We start from the raw sequence: 21074 nt of genomic DNA on the forward strand, positions 1-21074 counted from the left end.
ATGAATAAAGTTTTTTTAAGTTTCAAAATGTAAATGTAACAAAAACACAACAACTGATAGTGAGAGCAAACAAAGAAAACAATAGAGATTTAAAAAAAACTAATTTAACTATTTTCCGGAATATCCTTGAGCAATTCCACTCCTTCCCTCGGTCACTGTTGTCGAATCTTCAGATGCAGTGATGCCGTCATCCAGTCCTTTCCAGGTTCGATCGTTACAGTAACCAGGATTGTAAATGGCAATCGAACGAGGACCATCTCCTTCTTTTTCGTCTTCTTTTGTCACAACACGAACTTTTCCAGAAATCAAACTGAAATCTCCAACGTCGACTTCAGGAACTTCCGTTTCGATTTTATCTGAAAATTATTGAGGTGGAAAGAAATGGAGGAGAAAGTGCAACAAACCTTCAAGGAACGCGGCGAACTCGGCCGACCATCCAAAATCTGCTGCCCACGTCTTCGAAGGATTCAGAGCGATCTGTGAAATCAAGAATCTTTTACGATGCTCCAAGAAACCATACCTCTGCTTCAAAGAAAGAAACGACGGGTCTAAAGTAGTCGGAAGAATCCAAAACAACTCCAAATGGACAGGAAAGAAGAACAAAGACATCGATATCAGTTGAGAAATTGGACAGTTTCGGGACATTGATCTGAAATTTCAAAGATTTGTTACAGCAGAAAAAAACAAGCAGTCACACCTTTCCTACGGAGATTACATAGATTTTCTTGCCGGCTGCCTTGCATAGCTCTCGCATTCGTTTCACCGCTTCGCGATGCTTATCGACGCCAACACTACCGACGACCAGTCCGACTGTGTCCGCATCCTTCAGCTTCTCAACCAGAAAAAGTCGTTTTCGAAGAAGACGAGACGAACGGGTACTGAAAAAAGAGCAAAAAATATGGAACTTGATTTTTGGCAAGATTTTGAAAGATTATGTCAGGTATAAATTGAGAGAAACGTGCCAGAAGCATTCATCGCAACATTATGGAATCCCGATTCATTACTTATGTTGGTACGGCCGTCAGTGCTACAGTACTCCTTACTACTTTATTTGTCTGCTGGAATATTGCAGATGACTTAAACACTCTCCAAAGAATGTCTGACAAAAACATGCAAGATTTCAAGGTTATTTTTTTTCCTTTGTAAATGACCTTATGGCTGCCAAATAAAAGATTTTAGGCAATCAGTGATCAGACCTGGGACAGGATGATGTTTAAACCACAATCTTCGCAGCCTGCTAGTTTGATCTTTGGAAGAAACAAAAGATCAGGAGACAAATGTAATTGCTCTCAGGAGCCATCGAATTGTCCAGCAGGACCTGCCGGACCTCCAGGAGAAAGAGGAAACGATGGTGCGGATGGAGTGGATGGAATTCCAGGATTCCCTGGTGAAAATGGAGGAGTCGCTTCGGAACAACCTTCTGATGGCACTTGCATCAAGTGCCCACCAGGACCACGGGGACCACCAGGCCCTATCGGAGAAGAGGGACAAGCTGGAGAGCCTGGAGAGGATGGAGAAGGAGGAGCTCCAGGAAATGATGGAGCAAATGGAACACCTGGAAAGACAGGAGAACCAGGGCAAAAAGGACCACAAGGACCACCAGGAACGCCAGGAAGACCAGGACAACCTGGTAGAAAAGCTGTTGGAGAGCCAGGACCAAAGGGACCACCAGGACCACCTGGAACTGATGGAAGACGTGGAGAAAACGGAAGTGATGGGGATAATGGAGCCGATGGACAACCAGGAGATGATGGTGAGCCTGGAAAAGATGGTACTCCAGGAGAGCCTGGACCACAAGGAGAGCAAGGAACTGAAGGACAACCTGGATATGATGGGGCATATTGCCCATGTCCACCTAGAAGCATTTCCAAGGTCGCTATTCAGTAGTCTTTCATTTCTGTTTTTTTCATGAATTCGTTTTAATCAAATAAAGACTTTTTCGAAACTGAATCAAGGTCAAATTTTGAGAACCATCGGAACGAGAAACAAGTTATTTCGCGAAAGCGAACTTCTTCAATCAAACAAAAAAATGTTAGGAACATAACGGCTTATGAAATTACGACACTGAGAATTGCCTAGGTCTCCCCGTTTACGGTGCTTACCATAAAGAACACGTTCGGGGTCGTCTTTGATCATCTGACATTGACTTTACTGCAGTAAACCGTTTTCTGAAGAGATTATTGTTCTTTTTGACCCTGTGAAGAGCGGTATAAAAGCGCAGTGATGGCATTGAAACGACATCTTGGCTTCATCTGAAGATGACCGGAACAACCTGCCTCGCAGTTCTCGCTGGACTTTCGGGTCTCGTCGTGTTTGGCGCCCTTTTCTCTGTTGCTCATATCTACAATGATATCAACTCCTTTGTTGATAGCGCTCATAGAGAGCTCGGAGATTTCAAGGTAAGATTCAAGTCTCGTTTTCTTGAGTAATTCGGAATTTTCAGGGATTCGCCAACGATGCCTGGAACTCGATGGTAAACCATGACAATGCTGACCGTGTTGCCCGAAGTGTCTTCGTCCGTCGCCACAAGAAGCACTCCCAATGCAACTGTGGACCACAAGCTTCCAACTGCCCAGCTGGACCACCAGGACCACCAGGAGCTCCAGGAGATAGAGGACTCGACGGACAACCAGGACAAGCTGGAAACCCAGGACAAGCCGGAATCGCTCCACCAAAGAGCCAAGAGCAACAAGAGTGTATCAAGTGCCCAGCCGGTGCCCCAGGACCAGCCGGAGCTCCAGGAGCCCCAGGACCACAAGGACCAAATGGACAGCCAGGACACCCAGGACAAGGAGGATCTCAAGGACCACCAGGACCACCAGGACCAGTTGGAAACGCCGGAGCCCCAGGAAACGCAGGAGCCCCAGGAAACCCAGGACAAGCTGGAAGAGGAGGACAACGCGGACGTGGTCTTCCAGGACCAGCTGGAGCTCCAGGACCACAAGGACCACCAGGACAAGCCGGACAGCCAGGACAATCTGGAGGACAAGGACAACAAGGACCAGCTGGACAACCAGGACCAGACGGACAACCAGGACAACCAGGACAAGACGGAGAGGCTGGAGCACCAGGAAACGATGGAGCCCCAGGATCCGATGCTGCCTACTGCCCATGCCCATCTCGCAGCGGTGCTTCATCTGCTGTTGAGACTGGAGCTGCTGAGCAAGGTTACCGTCATCGCGCTGTTGTCGCTCGTCACCGCAACGTCGTCCGTCGCCGTGTCGCCAAGAAGCGCGTCGTTAAGAAGAAGCGTGTTGTCGCCCGTCAAGCCTAAATTCTAGCAAACTCTCAGTTTGTATAATCTTTACTAGATTTTTTGGAATTCAATAAAAACTTCAATCATCTTTCCTACCTCTTTGTATTTCACAAATTTGAACTGACATGCATTGAAACTGTTTCTAAAGGGGAAAATAATTTAACGGAGATAATGAACAAAAAAAAACGACTATCAAGGTCATCCATCTTCTGTTTCTTTTCCTCTTCCTCCACACTCAAGTATTTGGAGAAAGTTGATCGGAAAACAACAGAGAGACGGACAAAGAAATGAAAATGTTACAATTTGGATTGGTTCGGAATGAGATGAAAGAGAAAAAAGCATCAGAGGGAGTGACTGCAAAAAAGGAAACACCTATTGTAAGAAAAAATATGTGATGAATAGAGGGGAAGAAGGAGCAAAATATGATTGAAACACGTGGAGAGAGACATTTGCAATTGAATAGCAACAACGGGCGGAACTAAACATTGAAAAGGGTAGAAGTCCGAAACATTTGTGTATTGTCCACGTGGGTTGAAAATACACACAAAAAGGGATCATTCAATGGGAAGTCGAAGTTTGATGAATTTTTCGAAAATTTTAGGCGTGAGAGGAAGATTTAAACTGTTTATCTGTGTATTTCTTTACCAGCAAGCTGGTGCGCCTTCCGCGCGATTCAATCTATTTTTTTCAAATGTTCGTCGCTTCGTTTCTCACTTTTTCTAAATAAAAGGGTCACGTAAATATATATATATATATGTATTATATGTATTTTCGATGGTATTATATATAATTTTATATATATGTATTTTTCAATTTTTTCAAAAGTCCACAGACGGACAGACGCCTCTAGCGTTTTATTAATAAGGAAGATCAATGTGTCAGTAAAGAAGTTTTACAAATAATTGGGGAAACTATAGAAACAGAGTTATAGAAAAGTCAGTGTCTATAAATACCGTGAAACCTGTATTAGATAGCCCCTTTAATAGAAGGCCCCTCTAATAGAAGGGCCTTCCGAGAGGGCTTGGAAAAATAAAGAATAGCCTCCTTCAAAATGTGTGGTTTGAAATTGAAATTACCGTACTTTTTTCACTCAAGTTTTTGAAACACTCTTTTTTGTCCGAAAACTTGCTAGATTTTGGCGGAACTAATAGATTTTCACGAATTTTGAAGTATATTTCCCCGGATTTTTCGATGGAAATTTTCGAAATGGCCGAAAAAATAGAAAGGCTTCTGTAATCGAAGGACCCTCCGGATGTTTCCTGGTAACAATAGAACGGCCGGCCCTTTTAATACATGCATCTGATTAACATAGTTTGAGTAATTTGATGATGTGATATGATTCTCGATCCCTATATTATTTTTTATTTTTTAATGTACACCTTCCAAAAGCCCATTTCAGATTTGTATCTTATTCTCCTAAGTGCCACGTCACTAATTACTTCTGGCAGACTGAAGCATCTCTTGATAGCCGTTGACGAACCAACAGCAATTACCGTTTTTTTCTTCTAGGAAACGGGCGATAAGATCATGCGCTTCTCTCGGTCATCTTCGTCTAAAGTGAACTGATCGAAAAACGGACACAACACCCAACGAAAGTACTTGCGTTCTTACTCTTAGAAAAAACCAAAACTAGCAAACTTTACTTCCTTCTGTTCATCAATAATGTCTGGGTTTCCATGAAATGTACAGTCTCATTAGCAGCAACATCACAAAGCAGTTACAACACCTCTCCTCTGGATACCTATTCTCTCGCCTTTCCGCTTCGAAAGTGTACAATTTAATCAGAGAAAGGAAACAGTTTCTCCGTCGATTACCGGTATAAAATGGGTTCCAAGTTACTGCCAAATCACAGCAGTCGCTTGCGAGGATGTCGTCAACAACCTTCCTTTCGGTCATGGCCGGTTTATCCGGTATCGTGGTTTTCGGAGCTCTCATCTCCGTTTTCCACATCTACTCTGATATCAACTCTTTCGTTGATGAGGCTCATCGTGAGCTTGGTGCTTTCAGAGTAAGTTTAGCCTTCACAATGAACAGGGATTACTGTATCTTTCTAGGGAGTCGCTAATGATGCCTGGAACTCGATGGTGAACCACGACGATTCTGCTCGTGTTGCTCGTAGCGTTTTCGGACGCCGCCAAAAAAAACAATCCCAATGCAACTGTGGACCACAAGCTTCCAACTGCCCAGCTGGACCACCAGGACCACCAGGAGCCTCTGGAGATAGAGGACTTGACGGACAGCCAGGACCAGCCGGAAAGCCAGGAGCACCAGGAGTTGCAGGACCAGCTCATCACCAGAAGCAAGAGTGCATCAAGTGCCCACAAGGAGCCCCAGGACCAGCCGGATCTCCAGGAGCCCCAGGACCAAAGGGACCAAATGGAAATCCAGGAGCCCCAGCTCAAGGTGGAGGTCAAGGACCACCAGGACAACAAGGACCAGCTGGAGATGCTGGAGCACCAGGACGCCCAGGAGCTCCAGGAAACCCAGGACAAGCTGGAAGAGGAGGACAACGTTCCCGCGGAACCCCAGGGCCAGCCGGACGTCCAGGACCACAAGGGCCAGCAGGAGCTCCAGGACAGCCAGGAAGCGGAAGCACTCCAGGACCAGCCGGACCACCAGGACCACCAGGACCAGACGGACAACCAGGACACCCAGGACAAGACGGACAGCCAGGAGCCCCAGGAAACGATGGAGCCCCAGGAGGAGACGCCGCTTATTGTCCATGCCCAGCTCGCAGCTCTGCTGTTTTCCGTCACCGTAATGTCGCCGTCAACCGTCACCGTGCCGTTGCCAAGAAGCGTGTTGTCGCCAGAAAGCGCGTCGTCGCCAAGAAGCGTGTGGTTGCCGCCAGACGTCACGTCCAAGCATAAGACAAACATATCCATTACTAGTAGTGATACCGGATAGATTTCTGATTTCAATAAACTCATTCACTTATCAATTTCTGTGTTGTGATCTTTTAAGTCTTTATATAATATATTTCCTAAGAATTCTGACTTCTTCTTTCACTCATCACTTTCTCTTGAACAAATCGAACACGGCGCATGAGTTTTTTTTTCTCTTTTGTCTCGTCGCGGCGCCACGGACAATGAAGAAGAGACTGATGAGAATTGGGGATAGGGGGACGAAGATAATCAAAGCCGCAAATATCTGAATTATCGCTATCACCTTGACGCGTTCATAAAAACTCGGCGAATCGAGAAACGCGGTTTTTGAGCGATGCGGGTCACAGAAAACCGCAGAAAAAGCGGTCCCGGTGTGGTCGAGAGATAGCAGTGAAAGGAAACCAAAAAGGATCCCCCGAGGAGGAGACGATGAAGTCATTCATTCCATCCGAGAACGCTTCTCACCGTCGCACGCCAATCGTCTGTCTCATTTTTACCGATCCTTATCCCAATAGGATACCTGCATGTTTTCTGACACTTTCTGCAAAGGTCTTATTTTCCTTTCAATCTGTGGTGACTGTGTGCCCATCTAGCTTCAACCGACTGCCAATCCGGTTGATTTTAAGTTTAATTTTATTGATTTAAGCACCCCACAATCATTCCATCCCGATTTGAATACCCGGTCGGTCAGACAGTTGAATGCGATTTTCTAAAGTCGTTATGGTTATGATCTTGCAGCTACCAGCGTCATCGCTCCGTTTATAAGCGTTACCTCGTCCTTTCCTTCTCCGCTTCCTCCTAGTCATTATCCCTTGTCTTCAGAATCTTCGACGACATTCTCGGAGAGAGTTAGTGAACTAACCTCAACATGGTTAAGTCCTACACTCTGGCTGGGGCAGCAGCCTTGGCGTGTTTGGTGCTGGCAATCTGTGCTGTAATCTCTACTGTTCATATTCTACACGACATTTCTGATTTTTACACAGAAGCCCAAGGAGAACTGGTTGAATTCAAGGTAAGCATCTGAAATTGGAGGTCAGCCATGGTCACTTTTATAGGACATTGCAAACAATGTTTGGGACGAAATGGTGTTTGAACTGACACCAGAAGAGATGAGAGAAGCAGAGGATCTTGAAAGAGAAAAGAGATCTTACGAAGGAGAAGAGCCATACGGGGTTGATACCAGTCCACCTACAACCACAACAACAACTACAACAACCGCTGCCACAACTACAGAAGCTGTTGGAGATGAATCCGGATACGACTTTGGACATGACAATGGACCACCATCTTCAAGACCAAGAAAACCAGTTCCTCCAACTATGCCCCGAACAATTCAAGGTGAACTAAATCATTCTGATGGCTAATTTCAACGTTTGCAGAAGATGTTTCAGGCTTCCGTGCACCTCCGCCAGCTGCCACGTCGACTTATAGGCCACCAAGTGGACAAAATTATGACAATTACGGACGGGAACCAACTTCTTCTCGTCGCCCTCACCCGCCACAGCAACCATATCAACAGGCATCCAGTACGCCTACACCATACAGTACTCCAAACAACAGAACTCTGTACAATCCACCAAAGACTGTTGTCTACCCATCGAATCCAAGCAATCCACGTGTTCCGTACAACCCACCACCAAAGTATACACAACCTCCACCTTATCCTGGAAGCTCTCGTGTGCCATACAATCCAAACTACACTAATGCTCCTCGAACTCCTCCACCACGTCAACCAGCTGGAGGATACGATTCAGATGGTCAGACTCCACCGTCTTGGCCGAGAGTGTACAATACACGCCGTCCAAACGGACCAGGATATCCTGAAGATCAAGTTCCTACCCGTCGACCAAATGCACCTGGTTATCCAGAAGACCAGCTTCCAACACGACGACCAAACGGACCTGGATATCCGGAGGACCAAGTACCAACTCTTCGTCCGAATAGAGAGAAATACCCAGAAGACGAAGTTCCAACTCCCCCACCACCAGGACAACAGAGAGTTCCACCAACGCAGACCCGAAATCCATCTTATCCAGACAAAACTAATCCACGTCAATCAACCAGACCAGTTCCTCCAACAGATGGACATGTTGAAACTAGTACTCCATTTAACCCAACCAACGAAGTTCCACCAGGCAGAACTGGGTTCAGACCAGGCTTCGGACCACAACGACCACGCCCTGGTACTCGGCAAAGAGTCAATCCATGCGATCAATGTTCTGCCCAGCCTAACAACTGTCCAGCAGGACCACCTGGTCCAAGAGGACGCCCAGGACCACCAGGTTTCCCAGGACAAGATGGACCACGTGGTTTGCGCGGACTCAACGGAGGATACACTGGTGTGCATCCATCTTCTTACGATCCAGTTATCGGATGTGTTCAGTGCCCAGTAGGACCACCCGGAGAGCGTGGAGCCGATGGACCACCAGGAGCTCCAGGAGAAGACGGAATTGATGGAGAACAAGGAACCAATGGACAAGACGGACAACCAGGAGCTCCAGGAGCTCCAGGATACCACGGAATGAATGGAGCACCAGGAACAGCAGGAAAGCCGGGAGCACCAGGAAGAAATGGGCAATCGTGTAGAGCTGTTCCAGGGCCACCAGGTCAACCAGGAGTTATGGGAGGGCCAGGAAGAGATGGAGATCCAGGAACTGATGGTGAGCACGGACAAGACGGAAGTCCAGGAATTCAAGGGCCACCAGGAAAAGATGGGAGACCAGGAGCTGACGGTCAACCCGGTGTTTCTGCTCCAGGAGCACCAGGAAACGATGGAGGATACTGTCCATGCCCAAAACGTTCATCAAAGTTTGATTTCACGGATCCAGCTTACACAGAAGAGAAGCCAACAGAACAAAGACCAAGAGAATATGCATCTGATAGAGAAGAAGAACCAAGAACACGCCAGCCAGCTCGTACTGAAAGTTATGGAGACAACTCAGGATACGAACGTGAGAGGAAGCCAGTCTACGAACCATCTGCAGAAGTTCCACCACCACGAAGAAACATATATGAGGACGAAGAGAGAGTCAGAGAACCACCACCAAGAAAACAACCACCTCCACATAGACAGACACCAAGATCCGAGCAACAGAGGTATCCAGAGGAGCAATATGAGAGAAGACCGCATGAAACCAGAGGAGGTTATGACAGAGAAGCACCAAGAGAATACGAAAATGAGGCACCAAGATCAAGGCAAGGAGGAGAGCATTCGTCTGGATATGGAGGAGATCGAGAACAATACATGGAAAGAAGACCAGTAGAACAGCCGAGATATGAGAATAAACCACTTAAAAAGGTTGAGATCAATAGACAACCAGAAAGAGGATATGATCATCACCAACCATCATATGAGGAGAAGGTTTCAAGAACAGAAGGATCAAGAAGATATGGTACAGAATCTGAATCACTGTATGAGGAAGAGCAGAGGGAGGAAACACATCCACCTGGATTCGGGCGACCGAAATCGGAGGAGGATAGAAAAGAACACAGAACTTATCCAGAAGATTCAATGCCACCGGTGAAGCAAACGGATAGATACAATGGGGATAAGAGGAAGAAGAATCAGCCAGAGTATGAAGATATTTCGAAGCCAGAGGAAGATAAGGAAAAGGCAATGGTGAGTAAAATTTATATTTGGATGGTTTAGTAAAATGCATTATTTACAGGAGAAGCATCACAGAAAACCAAATAAATTCCAAGAAAAGCAATGGGAGGAGCATAGAAAGAGTCAGGAGCTCAGGAACTCGAGAGAACATGGAGGACAAGTTCAAAGTAGGATTTCTTCTATGAAAATAGGTTTCTAATTTCAATATTTCAGATGAAAGCCCTCTTCCAATGCAGCAAGTAAAACCAGAAGAACGAGAACGAAGATCTTCTGGAGAAGAGAAGGTTCCAGTTCATGACAATTATCAGTCATCCGAAAAACGTGGATTTGTGAACGAAAATTCACTTCCTTCCGAGCAAATTCCATACAGGAGGAGGACTAGATTCTACAGAAACCACTACTACGATAAGTTCCTCGCATAGAGAGACTAATTTTTAGTTTAATTTATTGTTGATTTATTATTTATTTCTTCACAAAATTTCCCAACATTTTTGCCATCGCCTCCACTAATAAGATCTATAATAAAAATTAAACATACTTTTCATGCTGAATCGATTTATCCATCGGATTGTAATGGGTGACCGTCATGCAACTGGGATATGATAGAAGCCAAATGGGCAGCAATGGAGAGTTCGGGAAGCCACAGAAGATAAGGTCCGCAGGTAGATTATCACGAAGAGCCGCAGAAATTTCACGTCCCAGATACACATTTTTTCGATGTTCTTTCAGATTTTCCTCGCTGGGAAGCGATGCACATGACACTTTTTTAGTGGGTGGAACGATTTCTTCGATTACTGCAACAACTTTTTCTTGTTCATGGGCGAAACAGGAGTCCATTAGAAGAACGATGTGGTCAGTGGATAATTCATTGACGATTTCTTTCAATTTCACTCTGAACTCATCGATGAATGTTGGCAAATTTCCGAGAACGAATCTGAGAATTTTGATGTTTAGTTTTGCGGTCACAGCTAAAAAAACTCACTTAACATCAATTTTATCTGTTGGAGCACTGTGACAAGCTTCTCCAAAATGAACTAGAGCTGTACAATTCGCATGAGCAGCTGCCACTTCATCTACACAGCAACTGAAAATTAATTTTCGTTTTTCTCAAATGAGAATAGGAACCTCCGATAAGTTGTGTCTGCGAGAACAAAGGTCTTCTTAACAATCTCAGGATTCTCATCGTCGCCTATTTTACTCTCAATTAATTTTGTGACTCTTTTGGAATACGGTAAAAGCGAATCGGGGAATTGGAGAGCAATCCGTTGATGATTACTGTTCCTAATCCATTCAGAGGTAGCTTCGATTTCGAAAAATAAGTGAATGTCGTTCTCTGACAAACTCTGAAAAATTAAAAAATTTTATTCAGCAGTTAGAAGTAGAAATACCTCGAAATATCCGGTGTATGGAGATTGTTCATCTTGTATGTGATCTGTCGGCGTTGCTGTTGTGAAAAACGGGCCAGGTACAGATTCAGTCATTACTGAAAGTTGAGGTAAACTTTTTGAAAATATTTTTTGATAGATATTTGCGAAAACATAGAATTTCAGCAGCTTTTCAGAAAAAAATGCAAAAAATTGCAGATATGCAACTGCGCTCTAGCGCAACGAAACGATTTTTGCGCGCGAGTTTGAAATTCGGTGCGGTGATGTGAAGTCACAATGTGATTATGAGATGATAGCTGCTGTAAAAATCCAAGACTTCATCTTTATTAGTAACAGATTCATCTAATTCAATGAATTATATTGAAAAAATAGAGTTTTCATATAATTTTCAGCGAAAGTCGAGTTTTCCAGATGTTTGGATAGCCTATTGTAGATACTGTAGATGGAAATCGAATCCAGGAAGGACTATTACATCTGTGTTTCATTTTTTGGCAGTCGAGTTTCAAGAGCATCCAATCTCGAGAACGAATAATAAAGAACGAAACACCTTAGGGGTATATCTCCAACAAGATTGAAAATTTGAGCTAGACCTGTCCCAGGGATTATTTTGTCATCCAAGATCTATTCAGATCCAGTCAACTACTATTATTGTTGTTTCCAATCAACCGAATGGGTTTGTTTGTTGTTCCCCCGTTTACCCCCATTGTTTTCTACTCCTTCTTCCAAGAAAAATGGCGATAAAACCTCCATCTCAACCCTTTCTTTCATTCTGCCAAAGCTGTCCAACACAACCCCACAAAGCAACATTTTTATCAGGTTAATTTCCATTCTCCCGGTGTCTATCTCAATATCTCGTGCCCCAAAAAAGGGTTCCGAGCGCCGCTCCATCTGTTTGTCCCATATCTATAATGTAAGTGTCAGTCCCCATGGGGCCACCCGTTGTCGCCTCGGGTTATGAAAAAAGGAGTCAGTGAAGATAAGTCAAGAAGAATAAGAAGACGAAGGAGTAGAAGAAGAAGATATAGACCCCTCTTCGTCGTGAGAAGAATCCCATTTGGACACACATCCCAAATCCATTACGAGAAGAAGACGTCGTAGAGGAGCAACTAAATGTTTTTTTTCTCACTCCTCAAAGAATCGTCGCACGCCTTCATTATCCGAATCCCGCCTGACTCTTGTCATTTTTTTGCTCTCTTCATCTTTCATTTCCTTCAATTCGTAACTCGGAACGGTATGGTGTTCCCGAGATGTACTCTGATTCTGTTCCTACCTGTTTTGCTGATGGCTCAAACCGATTTCCATGTCAATCATTGTGTACTCCGATGCAAGGATAATCATATGAGAGAGGTAGGTTGACCATTCTTGTGTGGATTGAAAAATTTCAGAGATACATTCAAGTAATAGCTGGGAGGGTATGGTATCGTACCAGTCGGAAATACGACTGGAGTATAATTTCGCGTCTAACTATAAGAAACATCTGGATTACTGTAGAAAAACAGTATTAAATACTTTCTTTTCTGATAAACCCAGTAATTCCTAGATTTACCTACGCCAGGTTATATTTCTGAACTACCGTATATGCTCTGATACGTGCTCACCCTGTAATTTCTCTTTGAGCTCAATTGTCTCGGTTCTTTCAAAAGATATCAAAAAGTGGTTAACTGATAAAATGTTCATCATATTATCACTAACAATTCATCAGTTCACCACTTTTTGATATCATTTGAAAGAACCGAGATCATTGAAAGATTACTGTAACTTAAAAAATTAGTTTTAGGTTTCTTTGAGTTTTGTTGAGTTTTAGGTTTCAGCGTAGAACTACTGTGCATACAACCAAAACTCTCACAACGGATACAGTAGTTGACAAATTACCACTAGAGCTGGTCCCAATTTAATAAAATGAAATTTCGCTCAGAGCCATCAGAAGCAAACCGCTCCCATTTTTGTCTCTAATACTGTAAAACCTGTAATAGGAAGCCCTGATTATTTTTTGATATCTTTGACAGGAACCAAGAAAAATAAGCTCAAAGGAGGCCCTTGTGTTACAGGTTTTACTGTAGTTGAGTTAGAAGGACTTCAAGATTTTTATACCTTCGCAAAGGTCTCCCATTTTTTGTTTCTAATAGTTCAATCAAGAGAGTCTCTAGTTTTATAAAGCAGCTACTTCTTTTAGAAATCTGATTTGCAGATGGACAACGAATGGTCTCACGACTTCACACTTCCACTTTTAAATCTACTCAAAACGACTGGCAACGAGACCGCCGCTTACATAAAAGCCCACGCCATTTGCACGTATGTGTGTCTGTTTTCACTTTCGAAATGGCTTTGTCATATTTCCGGTCCTCTTTTCCTCTCTCTTGGGAACGTTCTAAATGAGGACGAGTGGGCTCTTTTGAAAATGGGTTATGAGGTGACAGAATGGGGTTTAAAAAGAGAGAAAAAGAGGAGAATGGAAAGGAGAAAAGAGCCTAATGGGATTTCGTACAGCTCATCAAATGATTTGTAATAGTTTTTACAGAAGTAATCGTCTTTTGGAAGCTTGCGTTCGAAACTGTAACACTTCTCAAGAAGCATCCATTATTCTAGCTGGAATCCGATCCTGGCATGATGCTTGTAACAACCTAGAAGGCAAGATTTCGAAGTTTATAGTTAGTAATCTGAATATGAAGATTCCAGAAGTCCGTGCTCAATTCCCCTGCTGGAAAGAAAATGGAGAGAGACTTTCAAGCGTATGCAGAGATCAAACTATTCGTCTGGAGATGGATATGCTGAAGTTTGCCAAGAATCAGACTCAGGAGAATATTGAGACTATTTGCATGTGAGCACCCAGTTATCAGGTTTCCGAAATGAATAACAACATTTCAGAGATTTTGAACACTTCTCCCATTGCTTCATTCAGGAGCACGGAAAGTATTGTGGTTACCGTAGTGAAGTGGTAAGTTATGCTCTATTCCAACAGTTCTCCTATTTCCAATTCTTCAGATAACCGCCAGAATGTTTGAGAACAATCGGGAGGCAATGTTCAAGATGCTGAAAATCCGTTGGAACACTCTTCCCACATCTTGCAAGTACACCCAACTGAGAAGAGATACCTATTCAAGTGACCGGTACAACGAGAACAGCGGAGTCTCGGTTGCCATATCCATTGGTTTTTTGCTTCTTCCATTTGTTCTGTGAATTAGAAAATAATAAAGCTATAGTAATGCTGGAAGCTTATGAAATCGACCTGAATTCTATAAATCAATAAAGATAATTATCGGATTTCTGAAAGGCAATTAAGGAAGTCAATTTTTAAAAAAGTGGTAGAATACGGATTACTTTAATTCCCAATGGGGTTGTTGAGAAAAGAATATAAAGTGAGACCTGTATTAGAAGGGCCGGCCCTTCTATTTTTTTTCAAGGTACGTTCGAAGTGCCTTTTTATTACAGGGGCCTTTCAATTAGAGAGCCCTACTGTTTTTATTGTTTTTACAAATATATTAACTGTGGAATTTTTCGAATATTTTTCACTGAAACCATGCGGAAATTTTTGATTCAAACAACACATTTTGAACGGGCCCTTCTATTTTTCCAAGACCTCTCCGAGGGCCCTTCTAATAGAGGGGTCTTTCTATTTGATGGAGCTCTTCTAATAGAAATTTTACAGTATTCAACAGTTTTAGAATACTTCATGATGGGGATTAAAGATTGGACTGCAATGATCTAGAAATTACCGCACTTCAATCTTTTGATCCAGATCCAAGCACAAAACAGACCAAACCTGCGAAATGCCGATTTGCATCTGTTGTAGTCCTCGAAGATTTCCCATGTTTCATTCGATTCCCACCAGCATAAACCCCATTTCATTTTCTTCGTCCTCATTTCTGCAGGTGTGCCTTTATTTTAATTTCTCCCCCTCTCTTCCCATACGACCCCTTTCCTCCTATTCCTTCTCCAGACTGCTCCTGCTTCAATCCTGAAAGGTTTCCCGCACACACACAAGCGCGTTAATCAATCCTCGTCCGTCCCCTTTTCCCCCCTTGGTTGCCCATAACAACGTGTGTAAAGTGCTCTTTCGTGCTCTTCTCCTATTTCGTAACTCTATTTTCGTTCGTTCTCTCAAATACAAAATGTTTTGATTTGAAATATCTCTTTGGAGAATCCAACAAAAAATATGTGAGTTATTTTTAAACCAGATTTTGGATACCCTTTCTTTATTTAGGGTCTCTGCAAGATACCCAATCGAGACATGGAGTCGACCACAATTAGAGGATCGGTTTCATGGAATTGTCGCAGAGCTACAAACGGCACAGAAGAAGATCAAAGATCAAGAAAAACAGATCACAACGTATAAGTTTGCTTGATTTTTCGCAGTTTGTTGAGGAAAATATTCCAGGTTCAATAGCAGATTCAGACGAAGTATGCTGGAGAGGAAGTCAAGAGAAGAGGAAGTTGTCGAGCGTTCTAAATACGATGATGTCGTCAAGGAGAACAAAATATTGGACATGAAATTGAAGGCAGCAAAACATCAGCTTCTTATATACACTGCTCCATCCGCAAGAGCTGCGACGGCTTCTATGATGACTGGAAGATCCACGTTTAGACAGCCACCTTCCACATTCCGACAGAGACAACCAATGACTGCTGGTACTGTTCCTAGGTCGATTGATAGATCTCCTGGTAGTGTTCCAGTGATCAGGAAGTGAGTCTTTTCTAATATTTTTCAATGTCAAAAGAAACACTTTTATTAAAAAAAAACCTAAAACCTGTAATAGAAAGGCACTCCTACTTTTACCTATGAGGCGGTTTAACTCGATGCATGTCAATGATATAAAAAAAGTTTGTCAACTTAAATTGTTTATGATAATATCAAAATCATTTTATCAGTTGACACATTTCTGATATCTTGCCTAGGAGTCAAGAAAAATTAGCTCGATTACAGGTTTTACAGTATTTGCTCCCTATCTCTACTATTGTCTATTTCAGAAAATCGGATGCTGATAAACTACAACTGGCAACTGATGAGAAACTCACTATCGTTCGATTAAACCGAACAATGAAAAACAAGAACGAAGAAATCGAAGAACTCAAGTACACAATTGAGAAGTTGAGACAGGTATTTAAATATTTTTTTATACATTGTTGTATCTCAATTCTTCTTCAGCGTCTTGCTAACAATTCCAACAATTCTGATCCTCCAACCCGTCGATCCAGTTCTTCAAAGTCTTCTTCTTCCAACAATAACAACGATGACGACGAGAAAGATTCAGAGCTAGAAGAAATGTCTGAAATGTCAGAATCTGCAAGATCCACTCCGGTGATGGAAGAAAAGAAGCCTAAGAAAGAATCAAATGGAAACAATGTACATTCTTCGAATGCTCATTCTTCCTACCAACCACCAAAAATACCTGATCAAAACGAAAAACAACTATTGGAGAAGTTAAAAGTAGCAGAAAACGATTTGGCAATGATTCAAGAAGAGTGTGAATTGCTGAAAAAGGCAAACGAAAGACTAGTTCAACAGTCCTTGTCCAAATCAACAGAGTATGGAGCAAGAGAAAGTTTAGAGGAGAAAAGAAGATTGTCGAGTTGGAAGAGCATTTAAAAGAAACGGAGAAGAGAATTAAAGAGAGTGAACACAGGAGGAGAGAAGATCAGAAGAAGTTTGAGGCGATGAGAATGCATTATAAGACCAAATATGAAAATATGAAGGCTGAGAAGAAGCAGATGAGCATGAATTCTGCTTCTGCTGTGAAGGAAAATGAGGAGGATATTGATAGGTCTGATTCCCCACCTCCTTTGATCTACGAACCAGTTCGAAAGCGACAATCTCAAAGTGACATCAGTCGATCGCGGAGAGCAGATGATGATTTACTTCAAAAACTTTACAACGAAGTCGCAGACATCCTACACTCTCATGATGTTGGAATAGCAGAGATGTCGGCTCTTGGAGCTGGAGAAAACAGTTTGAGTCGGTGGCAGAAATTGTATTCCGAACTTTATGAAGAACTGGAAAAAGTTCGAAACATGTTGGTAGTTCAGTATGATATCAATCAGAAACAGACTACAGAGGTAGGTGTGAATAATAAGAAATCATCTGATTTGGGGTATCTTTCAGATCAAACTTTTGAAAGAAGAACTAGAGAGATTGAAGACTGTTAGTGCTGAAATTCTAACTAAATCTAAAGAGGAGATGGAACAGAAGCAGAAGAAGATATTCATGTTGGAAGAGCAGATTCGGGTTATTGCTTACTCCGGACAACAGCCTGTGAAGCTTCTGTCAAACCAGGTATTTTACCTTTTTTGGAATACAGAATATGTAATGTGGGCCAGAATTACCCGGACTCATAAACCTGTGTATATCTTTAGACATAAACATCTTGGAAACACAAAAATTGGTAGAAATAGAATTCTACGTTTGATTCAAAGCTACTGACATTTTCAAAGCGATTCCTCAAGTCTAGGTATTGTTAGGAAACGATGAACGCCGTTGAAATCTTCATAGGATGAAGGAACTTTGACAAAGGATTACTCAGCTCAATGTTGATAAAATAATTTGAAACTTGGCCAGTTTACTGACGAATTATTAGAATATGGACAATCCTAATTTGAGCCCAATACAACGCTTGATACAAATTTTAAGCTAGTACAACATTTCATCCGAGTAAGCTATGTAAGGTTTCTCAATTTCAGATAAACATTCCAACTCCAAAAGTGAACACCAATTTATTTGTGAAGCTGATTCATGTTAAACCAGCGGCATCTCTCACATCCAAATTTTTCTTCTCTATGGAATTTTTCGATTTCCAACTGGAAACCTCCCCAATTTTGGATCCAAAAGAACAGAATATTGAGTTTACTACAGTTTATGATGTTTTGGTGAGCAATCTGCTTATTCATTACTTACAAACGGTGAGAATTTGATTTATTTATAGCGCTAATCAAATAAGAAAATTTTTAGAACGGAGTCGTAATTGAAATGTACCGCCCGGCAAGTGACTGTTATAAGCTACTTGCCGCTGCAACAATCTCATTAATTCCATTGTTTGAGGATAACGTTGTTCGCAAATTCTGTTCAGAGATTGTTATGAAATCAGTAGATTCTGGAGTAGACATGTGCACGTTGAGATACGAAATCGAAGTTTCTCAACCGATTTCAGAAAGCTTCAAGAAATTCAAGGTAAATATTGCTTTTGAGTACGGGACAATCTAAACGGAGGAATTTCAGAAAAGTGAAACTGCTAGAAACATGATGCCAATAAAATTAGAATCCAATGAAGAAGATGAGAATAATTTTGAGCCATTGACTATTATGGTAAATAGGCTAGTTGGATTGGATTCTCTCGGTAAAGACGGATCATCTGAATTCTGTATCGTCTACGAATTCCTCTCATTCTCGCCATACTTCACTGATTTCTCAACAAGTCCGGAGATCAGATCAAAAAGAGATTGCTTTATTCCGAAGAACGATATAGCAAGAAACTTGTTTGCCAGTTCGGTCAGTCGTTTTTGAAGACACTCCCATAATCAGTTCTTTTCCAGAGCATTTCATTCTTCCTCATCGAGAATATCCCAAAGCAGGATGGAGTAATCGCCACTTTGCATTTGCCATTACACCCACTTTGCAAACTCGGTGGATCAATAAAAGGAACTTTCCCGATGCTTGACACCGATGGGCGTCCAAGTTCCGTATATCTTGATCTTTGTCTGATATGGAAACATGAGATTCCGTCGTTCTTCTTAAAACCAGAGCCAGGAAAGCTTGTGGAGAATACACCCGTTAAAGACACTCCGATTCTGCCGCAGCCAGTCCGACGATCGTCAAAACAATTTGACGTGACACCAGTGGCAGACGATGAGCCGATTCTTCGGGAAGAGATTCCAGACCCTCCAGCACCTTCTGTAGCTCAAATACTTTCGAATAGAAAAGACTCTACATCTTCTACAGACACTTCATTTTCCAGCAATTCGAAGGATATGTTCAGTCCGCCAGTGGCAAAGGTAAAGATGCAGAGTCAATCGGAGTATAACCGTTGATTTTCAGATCACACCTCAAGTGTTCGACTATGAGCTTCCTTCATCTGATCCTCCTCCATTAGCTCCAGCTTTAGAGCATGAGGAAGAAGATCGAATTGTTTTCGAAGATGATGATGAGTGAGTTTTTGACAAGACGTCTGAAATGTGTCACAAAATTTTTTTTCAGAATCGAATCCGTGTCTGCAGTATCGTCACATCGAGATTCAGAACCTCCCCTTTTCCCCGATGATCCTACTCCACCTCCTCCAATGGAAGAAGTTCCAGAGATCCAACCAGAGACCACGAAAGAAGAAAAGGAACTGACACCAAGGGCGGAAAGTCTAGAAATACCCAAAGACATTACTCCTCGTATGGAAAACGTTCCTCCATTAGTAGGCAACGATCAAGAACCTCAAGTTCATGAAAGTGTAGAATCCACTCCAATTACTCAGCGATCAGTGGAAGAAGTAGTTGGAGAGCCTGAGCAAAAAGAGCGAGAGCCTGACGAAATTCCAAGAAGAGAGCTAAAAACAGAAGAGTTGAAAAGTCTACTCGGAGTCCTTCCTCCGATTGCCAAACCTAGAAATATTCCTGTCGGACCATTGTCTTTAAATGATCCTCCAGCAGCCCCTTCACGATCTATTAATCCGACTGGTAGAATTGTTTTCGGTGATCCCCTTCACTATTCATTCCCTCGTAAGTTAAAATAAAATGTATTTCAATTCCTAATTTTTTGAATTTTCAGCTTCTGACTCCTCATCGACATCATCGCCACGCCAAAAAGCACCTGTCCCTTTGCCGGAATACGAAGGACCGAGTTTGGTGAAAGTGCGGAAACCTCTATCACCAACGGACAAAGATGTACTTGAGCCTGAAATGAAAGTATCAATACAGCTGGAATCATTCGAACTACTTCCCGGTTCAAGTCTGATTCCGTGGACTCGAGAGGATACAAAGTGTTTTGTAGACTGGGTGTTTTTGGATTTTCCTAATGAGCAATCCAAAAGTTCCGTGTTCAACTTTCCCAGAAGATCACAGGAAAGTGTGGAACTGGATTTCGTGAAAGGTAATGTAGGTGATCGGAGTTGATCTGTCCAATTTATTGGGTTACTGTAATTATAAAAATAGCAGCTATTCGAAAATAAAAACGATAGGGGAAAATATGCGAAAAAGAAGAGGATTACTGTAGATGGAAAATATTCAAAAATGGAATAGATTACTGTAGAGGAAAAATAATAAGCAATGGAAAAGATTACTGTAAGGTTTTATAAGAGATATACAATCTTAGGCTTATTGGTCAAAGAAAAACTAAAAACAAAAAACTTGGACTGGAATATTTCTATAGGAAATTGAAGAATGTGTCTTTTTTAGTCTTTCTGAAACGTTTCTGGCCGTGATTTCGGATCTATATTTGCCAGGTCCGCAAAAAATATAACAAACTATATAAATTTCAGAATTATAGTTTTTTATACAACCATCGAGCCCCGAAATTGTTTCTGCTTGAGGATGTATATGACCTCAAATTTACAATTTCACAGAATACACTCTGACACGAGGACAACTCTCCCTGCTTGATCAATGGATTAAAAACAGCATCAAGTTCGAGCTAACACTTGTTAAAGTCAGCCCCGGTGATGAGGAAGAACTGGGATTCGGGAGCATCTTTTTGGGGTCCAACAACTCTCAAACCAAGTCTATTGCTATTGAATGTGCGGTGATTTTCTTAGAATTATTAAATTTTTATTGTTTCAGTGTATGATCGAAATACAAGTCCACAAGCAGAGCTGACCGTGACTGTGGAGTTTTCAAGAGCATTGCTTCAGCAATTGAATCGATAGCCTTATTTTTTTTTACTTTCTGATTACTTTCTGATTAATTTTCGATACAGGTTTAAACGATAAGTCACAATTTTCTTTATTCAATTCTTGACAATTTCACAATTCAAT

The 21074-nt window shown here is 42.2% G+C and overlaps 6 protein-coding genes across 6 annotated transcripts; 5 read left to right on the plus strand and 1 right to left on the minus strand.

Moving 5' to 3' along the window:
- Positions 1-108: 108 nt before the first annotated feature.
- Cbr-dph-2 lies at positions 109-11229 on the minus strand (the record flags this gene model as incomplete). Its single annotated transcript, XM_002631181.1, has 8 exons — positions 109-356; positions 405-477; positions 521-649; positions 698-878; positions 10287-10682; positions 10731-10832; positions 10874-11091; positions 11137-11229. The coding sequence occupies 8 exons, from the start codon at positions 11227-11229 to the stop codon at positions 109-111; spliced, it is 1440 nt and encodes a 479-aa protein (XP_002631227.1).
- Cbr-col-79 lies at positions 985-1887 on the plus strand (the record flags this gene model as incomplete). Its single annotated transcript, XM_002631185.1, has 2 exons — positions 985-1125; positions 1180-1887. The coding sequence occupies 2 exons, from the start codon at positions 985-987 to the stop codon at positions 1885-1887; spliced, it is 849 nt and encodes a 282-aa protein (XP_002631231.1).
- On the plus strand, positions 2259-3274 carry Cbr-col-39 (the record flags this gene model as incomplete). The annotated part of the gene is made up of 2 exons (XM_002631184.1): positions 2259-2399; positions 2444-3274. 2 exons carry the CDS (start codon positions 2259-2261, stop codon positions 3272-3274), a joined length of 972 nt encoding a protein of 323 aa, XP_002631230.1.
- Positions 5124-6126, plus strand: Cbr-col-80 (the record flags this gene model as incomplete). The annotated part of the gene is made up of 2 exons (XM_002631183.1): positions 5124-5264; positions 5311-6126. The coding sequence occupies 2 exons, from the start codon at positions 5124-5126 to the stop codon at positions 6124-6126; spliced, it is 957 nt and encodes a 318-aa protein (XP_002631229.1).
- Cbr-bli-1 lies at positions 7010-10170 on the plus strand (the record flags this gene model as incomplete). The annotated part of the gene is made up of 5 exons (XM_045242314.1): positions 7010-7153; positions 7197-7479; positions 7521-9760; positions 9810-9915; positions 9962-10170. The coding sequence occupies 5 exons, from the start codon at positions 7010-7012 to the stop codon at positions 10168-10170; spliced, it is 2982 nt and encodes a 993-aa protein (XP_045092145.1).
- Positions 11230-12366: 1137 nt separating the features above from the next.
- Cbr-mks-5 lies at positions 12367-20966 on the plus strand (the record flags this gene model as incomplete). The annotated part of the gene is made up of 19 exons (XM_045242315.1): positions 12367-12480; positions 13322-13472; positions 13594-13951; positions 13999-14068; positions 14116-14306; positions 15335-15466; positions 15509-15814; positions 16099-16635; positions 16656-17184; positions 17231-17401; positions 17806-18024; positions 18074-18292; positions 18341-18610; positions 18655-19113; positions 19157-19266; positions 19316-19824; positions 19874-20194; positions 20667-20837; positions 20881-20966. The coding sequence occupies 19 exons, from the start codon at positions 12367-12369 to the stop codon at positions 20964-20966; spliced, it is 4923 nt and encodes a 1640-aa protein (XP_045092146.1).
- Positions 20967-21074: the final 108 nt, after the last annotated feature.

This window comes from Caenorhabditis briggsae, assembly GCF_000004555.2.
Source record: "Caenorhabditis briggsae complete genome, chrII, whole genome shotgun sequence".
NCBI lineage: Eukaryota > Metazoa > Nematoda > Chromadorea > Rhabditida > Rhabditidae > Caenorhabditis > Caenorhabditis briggsae.